The sequence below is a fragment of the Anabrus simplex genome, chromosome 3 (assembly GCF_040414725.1).
Source record: "Anabrus simplex isolate iqAnaSimp1 chromosome 3, ASM4041472v1, whole genome shotgun sequence".
NCBI lineage: Eukaryota > Metazoa > Arthropoda > Insecta > Orthoptera > Tettigoniidae > Anabrus > Anabrus simplex.
In genome coordinates, this window is record NC_090267.1 from 136,097,923 (window position 1) to 136,111,653 (window position 13,731).

A 13,731-nucleotide genomic window follows, 5' to 3' on the forward strand; every position below is an offset into this window, starting at 1 on the left:
CAAGTTACTACAAAGGTGGTCAGTCAGATTCTCCTCGATCTCCAAAGTATCATTCCCTATATCTTATGTTCCAAAGTTTCTTGAATCTTTTCCCTCTCTACTCGCGTAGAATAAGACGTTTTTAAGTCTGATTGGTTCACAAGTTGTTGTTTTTTTTTTTTGCTAATTGCTTAACGTCGCACCGACACAGATAGGTCTTATGGCGACGATGGCACAGGAAAGGCCTAGGAATGGGAAGGAAGCAGCCGTGGCCTTAATTAAGGTACACCCCCAGCATTTGCCTGGTGTGAAAATGGGAAACCACGGAAAACCATCTTCAGGGCTGCCGACAGTGGGGTTCGTACCCACTACCTCACGGATGCGAGCTCACAGCTACATGCTCCTAACCGCACGGCCAATTCACCCAGTATTCAAGAGTTTCTCCCACTAACTGAAGGGGTGTGTAATAGAATCAACTCAAAAAATTTCCTTCTCGCTGCATCAACAATCTACGCAATATTTGCTTCAATTTGCTTCTCGAAACATTTACAGAACTTCTTTTGCGTTCTCTGATTTACACTGACACCGTGTAGCTGACTATTGCACAATGTTACACATAAACCGACTTCATGTTGCACCAACTCGCTTCAAGTAAAACTTGTATGAAGTCTTATGCTTTGAATACCGGTACGTACATAACTCTCTTCCATTTAATAAAATTACTATTCAATATTTGAAACACTGTAACTCCTTGCCACTGTTACATGATCATATTAACTTTATATCAGTACTCAATATCGTTAGTCTCGGAGGTCGCAGATTCGAGACTCGCTCGAGTCCGTTCGCTCGGCACTGAGACATGAAAGGGACGCGTCGCAACACGCGGTCATGACAAATCATAATGATAATCGAGCTGAATATTTTCATTATTTACCCATGGGTTAGAGAATTGTTTCCAAGTTATACTAGTCCATTACACTTGCATCATAGTCTTGTTACTGAAATTTTTTTTAGTAACTGACTACAAATGCTGTCAAATAAACTACTGATATGGAATAACACAGGAGCCAGACAACTATCTTATTCCTTTAAAACAAGGAAACAAATTTAAAATTACAAAACATCCCACGAGAAATGCAAAACGAAGACTTAGTTCAAATAGTGACCATTACTCACTCACTGGATCAGTTGTAGTTAGAAAAGAAAAACTTGTTGCTTGCAATGTTAACTTTACTCTGTCATCTAAACCAAAACAAGTGTGACCGGTAAACGACCGGATCTAGTTCATTCACTGTCTCTTTCTTCTCTTCTTACTTATATAATTATCCAGTATGCTAATTTGAACAATGCATTTTCCTCTTTACAATGGCGTTCAACGGCTCGTTCAAATTTTGTTTGCTATTTTTTTGTTTAAACAAATCTATATTTTCTCCAAAACATCCATAAACTTTCCTTTCTTTACCGTGTGTAATATTTTCATGTCCTTCTCTATTTCCGTAAATTTATGATCGTATTCCTTCATATGCTCACCTATTGCTGAGAATCTTCTATCTTTAACTGCATTTACGCACTCTTTATATATAATCTCTAGCTCTTGCCAGACTGCCCTACGTACTTTTCCCCCCTGCAATTTCGGCATTTAATACAATACACTCCTGATTTATGAAATTTATTGGATTCGTTGATTTTATGCAAATTAAACAAAATATTATTATTGTCTGTTTTATATGCAATTATGATACCATGTCTGTTAATTTTTTTTTTAAGTCCATAAGAATGTAATCACTGCCACAAACTACTTCCTTTTCTGCTCCTTACTCAAAGTTGATTTGGGTTTATTAATTATTTTTTAAAATTTTATCTACATAATTCTTGGAAAATCCATTCTTAGGCACAATTTCATAAATTGTATTCTGTTCATCCACAATAACAAACACATCAGCCACACGATTAAACCTTCTATTTTTTCTATTATTTTGATTCCAAGTAATCCATATAAAAGATCGCCAAAATACCAGATGCTTGGGAATGGAAATTAGATCCAGATAAACTATTAAAATATGTAAATGAATAGACAAGGACATTAAATTTACAATGGAAATGGGAAGATGGCAGTTCATTAAACTATTAGAATGTTAAAATAAGAGAACAAAGAGGGAATTGGAATACCAGATTTTCAGTAAGAAAACATACACTAGTGCTATTATTAGGAATGATTCAAATCATCCAGGGCAACATAAAAAGGCAAAGTTTTATAGTTTTATTAGCAGGGCACTTAATGTCTCCTTAGAAAGACAAAATTTTGAAAAAGAAATGAATACAATTTATGAAATTATGGATAAAAATGAATATACCAAGAATTATGCAGATAAAAGAAAAACCACTGTCGCCATAAGACCTATCTGTGTCGGCGAGATGTAAAGAAAAAAAGAGAAAAAACTAATTAATTAATTAATAAACTCACATCAACTCTGAGTAAGAGTAGGAAGAGAAGAAGAGCCTGGCAGTGATTACATTCCACAATAGACATTCTTATGGACTAAAAATGATTTGTAACAGACATGGCATTGTAATTGTGTATAAAACAGACAATAATAATAATATTAATAATAACATTTTGTTTAATTCGCATAAAATCAACAAATCTAATAAATTTCATAAATCAGGAATGTATTGTATTAAATGCTAAAATTGTAAAAACCAGATGACCAGTATGTAGGACAGTCTGGCAGGAGGCTAGAGATTAGATATCAAGAGCATGTAAATGCAGTTAAGGATAGAAGATTCTCAGCAAAAGGTGAGCATTTAAAGGGACATGATCAAAAATGTATGAAAATAAAGGACATGAAAATATTATACATGGTAAAGAAAGGAAAGTTTACAGATGTTTTGGAGAAAATATGGATTTTTTAGACCAAAAAAGTAATAACGAACAAAATCTGAACGAGCCGCTGAAAGAGGAAAATGCATTGTTTAAATCAGCGTACTGTATAATTATATAAGGAAGAAGAGAAGAAAGAGACAACAAATGAAGTAGGTCCGGTCGTTTACCCGTCCTTCCCCTCCCATTACATAACTAGCAGCGCTTATTTCCATGCAACCAGCTAGTATTCTTCTCCTAACGGTGAATCAACAGCAAGCGTAACAGCAAGGTCACACTTGTTTTGGTTTAAACAACAGAGTAATGTTGACATTGCATGCACCAAGGTTTTGTTTTCCAGCTACAACTGATCCAGTAAGTGAGTAATAGTCACTATTTGAACTGAATCATAGTTTTATGTTTTTCAAAGGATATTTTCTCATTTTAAATTTGTTTTCTTGTTTTAAAGGAATAAGATAATTGTCTGGCTCATGTGGTTATTCCATATCAGTAAGTTATTTCACAGCATTTGTAGTCATTTATTCAAATATTTTTTCAGTAGAAAGACTATGAAATTAAGTTAGTTCTTTTTCTTTACAGGTTTTCTTTTTTGCTATTTGTTTTACGTCGCACCGACACAGATAGGTCTTTTGGCGACGATGGGATAGGAAAGGCCTAGGAAGTGGAAGGAAGCGGCCGTGGCCTTAATTAAGGTACAGCCCCGGCATTTGCCTGGTGTGAAAATGGGAAACCACGGAAAACCATCTTCAGGGCTGCCGACAGTGGGGCTCGAACCCACTATCTCCCGATTACTGGATACTGGCCGCACTTAAGCGACTGCAGCTATCGAGCTCGGTTTTACAGGTTTTAAATCCATAGAAAGAAAGAATAAGGAGGACTAGAAAGTAACGGAGATGTTTCAAGACAGAAAAAGCTGCTTTTAATTAATTAATGTTTTCAACACATCTTTCTCAAATTATATACAGTAAATACTAACTTCTTTAAAGGTTTTTATTATATGTTTTTGAATTTTAATTATGGTTGGTTTTTCTAAGGTGACACACTTAGTGTCACAGATCAGTAAATGAACGTTTGGTATGGAAATTTGTTAGTCTTTAACATTTCAACTTATCAATTTATTATTTTATTTTATTTTCTTACATACTTTAAGGTTAATGAGAATACAAGAAATGACTTGATGTTTGATCTCATAAGGAGACATAGTTAGAGTTTAAGATTGTTTAACCGAGCTCGATAGCTGCAGTCGCTAAAGTGCGGCCAGTATCCAGTATTCAGGAGATGGTAGGTTCGAACCCCACTGTCGGCAGCCCTGAAGATGGTTTTCCGTGGTTTCCCATTTTCACACCAGGCAAATGCTGGGCTGTACCTTAATTACGGCCACGGCCGCTTCCTTCCCAGTCCTAGCCCTTTCCTGCCCATCATCGCCATAAGACATATCTCTGTCGGTGCGACGTAAAGCCACTAGCAAAAAAAAAAAAAAAAAAAAAAAAGTTTAATCAAAATATTTCAATAATTTTATGGATATCTAAAATTATGTTAATGAGGCAAGTTACGGTTTTGAGGCTATATGTATGTAACGAGTCTGAGAATATTTTGGTAATTTATGCCGCTGAAGAAGAGAATAACTGAAGCTTCTTGAAAAATGTATGGATGTTAATGACAATAAACTGTTAAATGTATTGACAAGGTGGAATAAGTATGTTAAACATATGAACTAGGAACTGTTACAGCATTTGACTTAATACTGGTGAATGGAAAACGACGGAAAACCATTCTCAGGACAGCCGGTGGTGGAGACCAGCCCCTCCCAGTCTCCTGAATACAGAGACGTAGAGTCGTGGCCCCTCCTCCTCTGTTCAGTTGGTCAGTTGGAGTGTAGAGCTGTTGAACCACGTACCAGCCATGGCCACTTGTGGGCTCAGACCCACTCCACATCCGCCGACCAAGTGGCGCTATAATGCTCTAAGCTTTTGGCTAACAGTCTGTAATTTTGCACCAGTGATTCTATAATGCGTATTTTCAATATTTTTCATCATTCAAGTGCCATGCCCCCTTACTTAGGTGACCACTGAAAACATGACTGACGTTTGTTCAATTAGCTTCAGCCAGGCAGTGCATCCACTTCTCTATCTTATTCTAACTCGTTGATATAGACCTTGCTAGAATGTAACTGTGGTAGTGCCATCTGTTGATAGTCAAAGATTGAAATATAGTATTGCCATATCTTGTCAGTTATTGGGACCGACTGTAAAGGCTTTCTGAAACCGGGAGGAAGCTTCGCCTGAATAATGAAAAATTCATGTTAAAGGGACAATTATCAATGGAAAACACAGTGATGTATCTTTAATTTAAAGCAAACAACTTGAAAATCAACCTAGTAGAAGTCGTTGACGGATTGTAAACAGAAAGCATACTTTTCGTATATGGGCGAATAGCATTATGCATGTTAATTTCGTAAAATAATAATTGAAATAAAGAAAACAACAGTGTTGGCACATATACATGCAAGTATCTTTTATCTAAATCACATTTCATAAAAAACAGTCCAGTGGGGAGTTGCTAGTGAACTGTAAAAGAAAACGCTTTGCGTTTCAAACATATAGATGTGGCTATGCTAGTGTGCGTATTTGATCACCTTCATTTACCACTGGACAAAACCAGGAACAAACACACCAGGGTGCAGAAAACCATCACTTTACCATCTAAGCCATCGAGCCCGGCAACTGCAAATTCATTATTTACAGATCTTGAAATGTTCTAATTTCATACGGAACTTCTGTGCATGTGCTTCACAAGAGGAAGTTCAAAAATGGACCATAATGTCATCAATGGTTCAGTCAGTCAAGCTACTTGCTTTACTCACTATCAATTTTTCCAAGAATATGCATGTTCTTGGCCGATATCATATGAGTGAGAAAACTTGCTAGTAAACCAGTTGTCACAACTGTAATATTGTTTACTTATTTACACTTATTCATCATGTAGGATGAGCTCTTCAGTTAAATCTAACAGGTGCCAAGTGTAATGCTGTGTACTTATTCACCTGTGAGCAACTCATCTCTTACAAAGAGCTCTTCAGTTAAACCTAACAGGTGCCAAGTGTTTTAACTAAGCTGTACTTCAAAAATAGAGGGCAGAATATTCTCAATAGGAAAAATAGGAAAAGAATAAAACCAGGGTAAAATCTTATCTATATTCACTTTTGTAACTTCCATAGGAAGGTAACTTATAAACTTTTTTTAAAAATCCTCTTAACATTAAATCTTTAGTCAGTCCGGATTGTTGTTATATATTGTACATCTTGAATGTTTTCATCAGAAATTCCACGAGTTACTGTACCATCCTCTAGCATGAGAGGTAGTCTCTTCCTCGCTGCTGTCTTCTTCATCTTCTTCTTCCCCATCTTCTTCCATTTTCACATTCCTATATAAAATACAAACATGATTTAAAAAAATTAAAATGCAAGGCAAATCAGTGGTAAAGAACCAAAAGCACACGGTGACATTAAATGAAAGACTGCAGATCATTCCATGTTAAGAAACCAGTATTGCTATTATGACAACAGGGTTGCCACATAGAACAGGTCTACTCAACAGCATCACGGGAAAACGGCAGCACGCAAATATGTTAAACTCAGTATTTAAGATCAAGATAAGTACGCACTGATATAAAGACTTAAAAAGATATGTAAGACAAAAATAGACGACATCTCTACAAAAGCGATAAGCTGCCAGCGATTCACAGAGTAACGGCTTATGCATTGCATTTACCAGAGCGACACAGAAGGAAAATGAAGGAAGGCAACAGAGCGACGGCTGTTCCCGCCATTGTGCTTCCTCCCGGCAAATATATTTATGAAATAGAAAATCTTCAGTAGTTACTTTACTAACGCGCAGGCAAAAAAAGTCTCATCCCTTTTCAATATTTCATAATACAATATAAAGTAAATTATAATATTCCCTAATCATGACAAATTATGGGTATCTACGAGGGGGTGTGTTCGCTCCTTGTAAGTCCATATGAGCAATACTGTTCGCTTAACATGGAATGATCTATAGTAATAAAAGGTTCACATGGATAGAGAAGAATTACTATACAATGGCCTAAACGTAGTGCACCCGCCAACCTGCCCCTCTAAGCGCACTGTCATTAATCTATGGGTCATATCAGGCCATGGGCTGGATGGTATTATAAAACTTAAGGGCCTAAGGGCAGGAGGAGGGATGACAGCTAGCTACAACAAATGTTTGGGTAAAATCACACGTTTATTACATCTTGGTGATTATGGAGAATGACACAAAATAAACCCTAAATGAATACAAATGAGTAATGCAGTTATGATGCAGAATACAGTTTGAATAGTCTTTTTTTAGCAGTTTAAAGATATTAACGTTATAGTTCCACCTTAACAATACTTACAAAAGATTTTATTCTTAAAGCGAAGGTATAGGTACGTTTCATCTCTTTTAGGGATGTCTTCGGCCTAACAAAGAACGAAAGTTTAATAGTAAAATTAGCATAACAAAAATGGCGTTATATATGTCTACAGCAAATTAAATTTACATGGTCTTAATGTACCATTTGACAACAAAATGGTGACGAGAAATCCAACTGAAACATCTCATCGTTCTTCAAGTATAAAAGAATCTTACGTTTGCAGACATGCAGGTTAACAGAGAAAAATCATGACTAGTAGTTGTCTTGGTCCTATGCTGCTGATCATAAAATGTGTTCCATTAGTGGTTTAATGGATAATAAACATCATGTGGTAAAATGAAAAGTTCCCCCAACCTAATTTCACCACACAAACCTATGAATGATGATGAGAGAGTACGTAGGTGGTTTGAAAAGTTCTCGCAATGTACTAGAATTAAGTATCTTACCTTGGTGGAACTGCTTTTATTTTTCAACATAGTCTCTCTGTAGTCTAATGCATTTGGTTCAGCGATGTTCCAATGCCTTGATTCCATCTCGAAAATGAGATTCCTCCAGGCCTGCAAAATACCTCTCCAATTCGGCTGTCAGTTCTTCCCTTGTAGAAAATCTCTGTCCACCGAGGAAAATTTTCAGCTTGGGGAATAGATGAAAGTCTGATGATGCTAAATCAGGTGAATAAGGTGGATGTGGCAACAATTCGTACCCCACTTGTGTGCGGCGGAGTGTTGTCCTGATGAAAGATGACATTTTTCCTTGCCAAACCAGACCTTGTTTCGCGTATCTTTTCCTGTAGTTGGTCTAGGAAGTTTGCATAGTATTGTCCCGTAATTATTTGGCCAGTAGAAAGATAATCTATCAGCAGAATGCCTTTTGCATCCCAGAAAACTGAGGCCATGACCTTTCTGACCGAACGCACTGCCTTTGCTTTCTTTGGTGGTGGTGAATCAGCATGTTTCCACTGCTTTGACTGCTGTTTTGTCTCTGGGGTATAGTAGTGGACCCAAGTTTCATCTGTAGTCATAAACCGGCGCAAAAAATCTTGTTGGTTGCACTGAAAATGAGCCAGACTTTGTTCGGACATTTCCAATCTGGTGCGTTTATTGTCCAATGTCAAGAGCCGCGGCACCCATCTTGCGGATAATTTTTTCATACACAACTCTTCGGTTAAAATATAATATACCCGATCAGAAGACATCCCTACAGCTTCAGCAATCTCTCGCACTTTCAGTCGACGATCCTCCATGACCATTTTATGTACTTTTGCAATAAATTCTGGGGTCGTAACACTTTTTGGCCGTCCACTACGCGGATCATCATCCAAGCTCTCCCGACCAAATTTAAACTTGCTGGACCACCTGGCAACAGTTGAAAATGAAGGAGCAGAGTCCCCCAGTGTGTTCTGAAAGTCGGCATGAATTTCCTTTGCTTTCATACCTTCCTTTAAAAAGTATTTAATCACTGCTCGAATCTCAGTTTTTTCCATTGTCACAAATCACTACGCAGGAACAACAACAAAGAGTCGTCATTACCACACTCCTGCAGCTACAGCACTGACGTGCCACGTGTTCACTCACAAAGGATGTGTGATTATTGCGCAGGAACCTCGTTGCTCTGGCACTGACATCTAGTGGTGATTCCGAGAACTTTTCAAACTGTCCTCGTAATGTACTGCCCAATGTCTGTGGGATTTAATGGAGTGCCTTATTAAAGGCATCTCACATATGAATGTAATCATTGACAGAGTTACTTTTGGTTGCAGTGGATACAACGAATTCTTTTAGAGATCATTTTCACCATCATGTGACACAAAATTGCTTGAAAAAGCTTTAGAAATATTTAGGATCTTATCTCTGATCATGTCCATAAACATGAAACTGCATTCACGATACGGTTTTACTTTCTTTTTTGTTGCAGAATCTTTAGGAAATTAGCGTCTTCTCCAATGTAACTCAGAGATAGGTGCAAATGCCTTTCCAACTCCATAGGATGATGTCTCTCAGTCGTTTGTCTTCATTAAGTACAGCCACTTCATTCATAGCAGAAATTGTACCACCATCTGTACTGATCGATTGATATGCGATCTGCAGCGATGATTAGCTTAAATTTGTAGTTTATATTGCTCGGTCTGTTTTCTATACTGGCTTTAAGAACTCTAGATGTAATTTTTGAAATTAAGCAAAATTTTCTATAGTAGTTCAATTACACCCTTATTTAGGGCTGGCTGAATATTTGAGCGAACAGAAACTTGATCAGCATCAAAGAGAAAGTAAATCTGTAAACACTGTGCAATGGTATCAGGAGATGGAAACAAACTGCCAATTAGGTAATATACTTGCCCTTGTTCTATGAATATGGGCCCGAAGTTACCTTTCGTTATGTCTTTTTCTCTGAAAGAAGTAATTTGGAACAGAGCATTCTATCTCTTTATGTTGCTGAGCAAAATGTTTAGAGAACTGGTGAGACGTATGGATGAAATAATGGTTCTGGTGGTTCTTCTAGTACAACAAAAACTATTTTACCTCCAGCATAACAAAGGTCAGGTGCCTCCTCTGCCTATCTCCTTGCATTGCAGTGCCTGCAGACTTCATCCATCTTACCAATTCTGATAAACTTGTCATGTGAATAATTAACTTCAGGATTGTAAAAATAAATGCAGTTCTGGAAGGACACACATTTCTAGTTAGCTCTAACACTATTCCTCCTAACTCAGTCTTTTGAGACTTAATTCAAGCTCTTGGATTTCATTCATCCTGACCCACAGCTGATCACTGCAGATTTATTCGCATTCTCTAATAAAACAATGCGATGTCAATGCTTGAGACAGGTGAGCTCAGTGTTCTGTCTGTCCCTCATATACCATTACAGCGTATTTTCACCTTGTTTCCAAGGACTTTCTAAAGAAGTTTGATTTTGTTTTAGGAATTTTTAATAACGGCATGGCCAACTCGCTCAGTCTGTGTTTATTAAGTGATTGGAAATGTAACGTGTTCATAAAAGAGCTAAGTTTCATTTGAGTGATGAATTAGGTTTTTCTTCCAATAATTCACTGCGACGAATCTTGAATGAGCATATTTGCCTATACTGAAGTCATTTAATAATAATTTAATCGCATTACAGGTAAGTGTTAGAAGCATTTTTATCTACTGTTATTAAATAATAATAATAATAATATTAATGATGTTGCCAATGATGCTTTCACGGCCCCTACTTACAGACATGATATAGGCTTTTAGGCTAATGCCGTGTCAAGAAAATACGGTGAAATTTTTTATGTTTCACAGAGAACTTTGCTCTGTGTCATCAGAAGAAAATCTTGACTGTCCACGAGAAAGGCTTCTTAAACAACGAGCTTTGAATTTAGACGTTACAATAGAAGTGGAAATGGTATGTTCATTCGTCACCAGATGGCTCTCCGGACACGGTACAGCGCTAGCGTTCGAAGCAGAAGCTGACGGAACTATCAGAATCAGTCTAAGAGAGTCAAGTAACATAACAGGTGTATGCAACATATGACATTGACAAAAGCCCAGAATGAAACATCTGGCGATGAAGAACGTACGAATTTGGAAAACACGGAAATGAAATAACAATAGTAAAGGGACAGGGAATGGTTGGCTGATAGCCAGTGCCCCTGTTGAAATTGTTAGAATTTCTATGTATTTCCACAGCTTCCCATATAATCCTGGACCTGTAATGTCTAGTGTGGGCAAGAGCTCGAGCATCTTGGAACATGACATCATGACCCGACGATAGAGCATGCTCAGCTACTGCTGATTTGTCTGGCTGGTTGAGACGAATATTACATTCATGTTCCTTGATATAGGTACCAATGGACTGGCATGTTTGGCCAATGTATACCTTACTGCAAGTACAGGGAATTTCGTATACTCCAGGATGTAAAAGTGGGGACAATTTGTCCTTGGTTTTACCCAGATTGTGAGCAATTTTAGTGACGTGCCAACACGGTTTTTATATTGTGTTTGTGGAGGACCTTGGCGATTCGATCTGTGGTGTTGTAAATGTAAGGCAAGTAGGCAGCTCCCTTCACTTCTTCTTTCTGTGAGCCTTGCTTGGTCATTTCTCTGGGATGCAGGACTCTATGAATCTGCAAATCGCTGTAACCTAGGATGTGACTTTGAGAGTGTCCATCTCCACCTGGATATTTGATGGCTCACAAATTCGTCTTGCCCTCTTGGTGAGTGTTGTGAGAATGCCTTGTTTTTGTGCCGGATGGTGGTGAGAAGCTGCACGAAGATAGTGAGTTGTGTGTGTAGGCTTACGATAGATGGTATGTCCTAAGGAGCCATCTGGTTCCTTTCTTACTAGAACATCCAAGAAAGGAAGGCATTCGTCCAACTCCATCTCCATAGTGAAGTTAATTGAAGGATGTTACTGATTTAGGTGGTTTAGAAATAGATGAAGTTTCTCAGGACCTTTTGTCCAGACCACAAATGTATCATCAACATACCTCCACCATATCATAGGCTTGACGGGCGCCAAACCAATAGCCTCCTCCTCAAAATGCTCCATAAAGAAATTAGCCACTACGGGCGAAAGTGGTCTTCCCATAGTCACTCCGTCCGTCTGTTCGTAAAAATTCCCATCCCACAAGAAATGGCTGGAAATCATGCAGTGATCAATGGTCTGTGGTACTGGCATTAAAGCTGCAGTCCTACAGTCTAGATGTTCACTCGGATTCAAGTCTGGGGAGTGAGCTAGGTACTCTAGACGTGTGATGTTCGCATGTTCTAGTTATTCATCCACTAGGCTATCCCTGTAATGAAATGTCGTATGGCTTTGAGTGCCGGGATATCCCAGGACGGATTCGACCAGCCAGATGCAGGTCATTCAATTTGACTCCCGTAGGCGACATGCGCATCGTGATGAGGATGAAATGATGATGAAGACAACACATACACCCAGTCCCCATGCCATTGGAATTAACCAATTAAGGTTAAAATCCCCAACCCGGCCGGGAATCGAACCCGGGACCCTCTGAACCGAAGGCCAGTACGCTGACCGTTCAGCCAACGAGTAGGACGCTATTCCTGTGTTAGCAGGCATTATCATCCATCAAATGGAACCCAGGTCCATATGCACCACACTGTTGCAGGACGTCCCCCCTATAGACTGCATCTGTCATAGTAACCCCAGGAAATGCATGTAACAGCATATGCCAAATAAACAGACAGCGAGACTCATGCTGTTTCTCGCATGGTGCTACTAATCACAGGTAATATAGACCCAACGTATGTCACATGCAATGGCACCACTCGCAGGTAACACAAACCCATGGTGTTTCGCACATAAGGGCACCGCTCATAAGCAACGCAGGCCCTTGGTGCTTCTTACATAGTGGGACTAATCATGGGTGCCGGTATTCTCGTGGTGTTCCTCACTTGGTGGAACTAATCACAGGCCACGTATGCTCATGATGTCACACACATAGAGGTACTAAGCATAGGCAATGTAGACCCAGAGTTTATCACACATTGTGACAACGCCCACAGGTAACACAAACCCATGGTGTTCCTCACATAATGGTACTACGTAGACCATATGATTTTCCTCGCATAGTGGTACTAATCACAGGAGCCAGCCAAATCCCTGGGGTTTCTCAAATAGTAGTAGTAATCACAGGCAACGCAGACCCATGGTGTTTCTCATAAAGTGATGCTACTCATAGGTAACACAGACTCATTCTGAACACAATGGAACTGACCAGTGGAATACACATGATGACCCTTATCACAAGCAATGCTCAGACCCGTAGTGTTCTTCACATAATGGTAATGCTCTTATATAACGTCCTTTTAGTCGCAGGGATAGCATTGGTGTAGTCATTGTCTGCACCCCCACCCACAGTGGGTAGAAAGAAAAAAGAAAAGATACTATATTCTGAAAAAAAAAAGTAGCGGAAAAAGAAAGGCAAAGGCCACAAAGAGCTTGAACATGAAAGATTCCCTAGGCCTTGAACGCTCTAATACCGTTAGGATTGGAAAAGAACAGGAGTTGACCAAGGGTGGTCCGACAGGATAGACGAAAGTGAGGAGCCTGGCAAAAGTGGAAGCAATGCCAGGACTCAACTAAGGGCCCCGTGGTCGTCAACCCATGTTACCAAGTTGACAGCCCACAGGGCCCCTTTTAGTTGTCTCTTACGACAGGCAGGGGATACCATGGGTGTATTCTTAATCTGCGTCCCCCACCCGCAGGGGGTTCCTAGAATCTTCTCCATAGCCGAGAAATGATGCTATGGGTGACATTCAACTCCCGGCCCACCTCGAACTGACTGTGGGTGGCCTCCAATCTGCTGGTGACTCTGCCATGTGTAATATCATTCAAATGTTCACTGTGCCATCCTGCTTCCCTATGACTCCAATACTGTGTGACAAACACACACAACACACAATCAGAACCAATGTACCCAAGGCCTC

General features: G+C 39.1%; 1 protein-coding gene across 1 annotated transcript in view; it reads right to left on the reverse strand.

Annotated features, from left to right (window-relative positions):
* Positions 1–6,039: 6,039 nt before the first annotated feature.
* Rrp45 (exosome complex component Rrp45) overlaps positions 6,040–13,731 on the reverse strand; it is a 127,522-nt gene continuing 119,830 nt past the window's right edge. Inside the window, exon 9 of the mRNA XM_067144212.2 lies at positions 6,040–6,283. Within this exon, the coding sequence (XP_067000313.2) occupies positions 6,175–6,283 (109 nt within the window). The 3' untranslated portion in view covers positions 6,040–6,174. The remainder of the gene's footprint in view (positions 6,284–13,731) is intronic.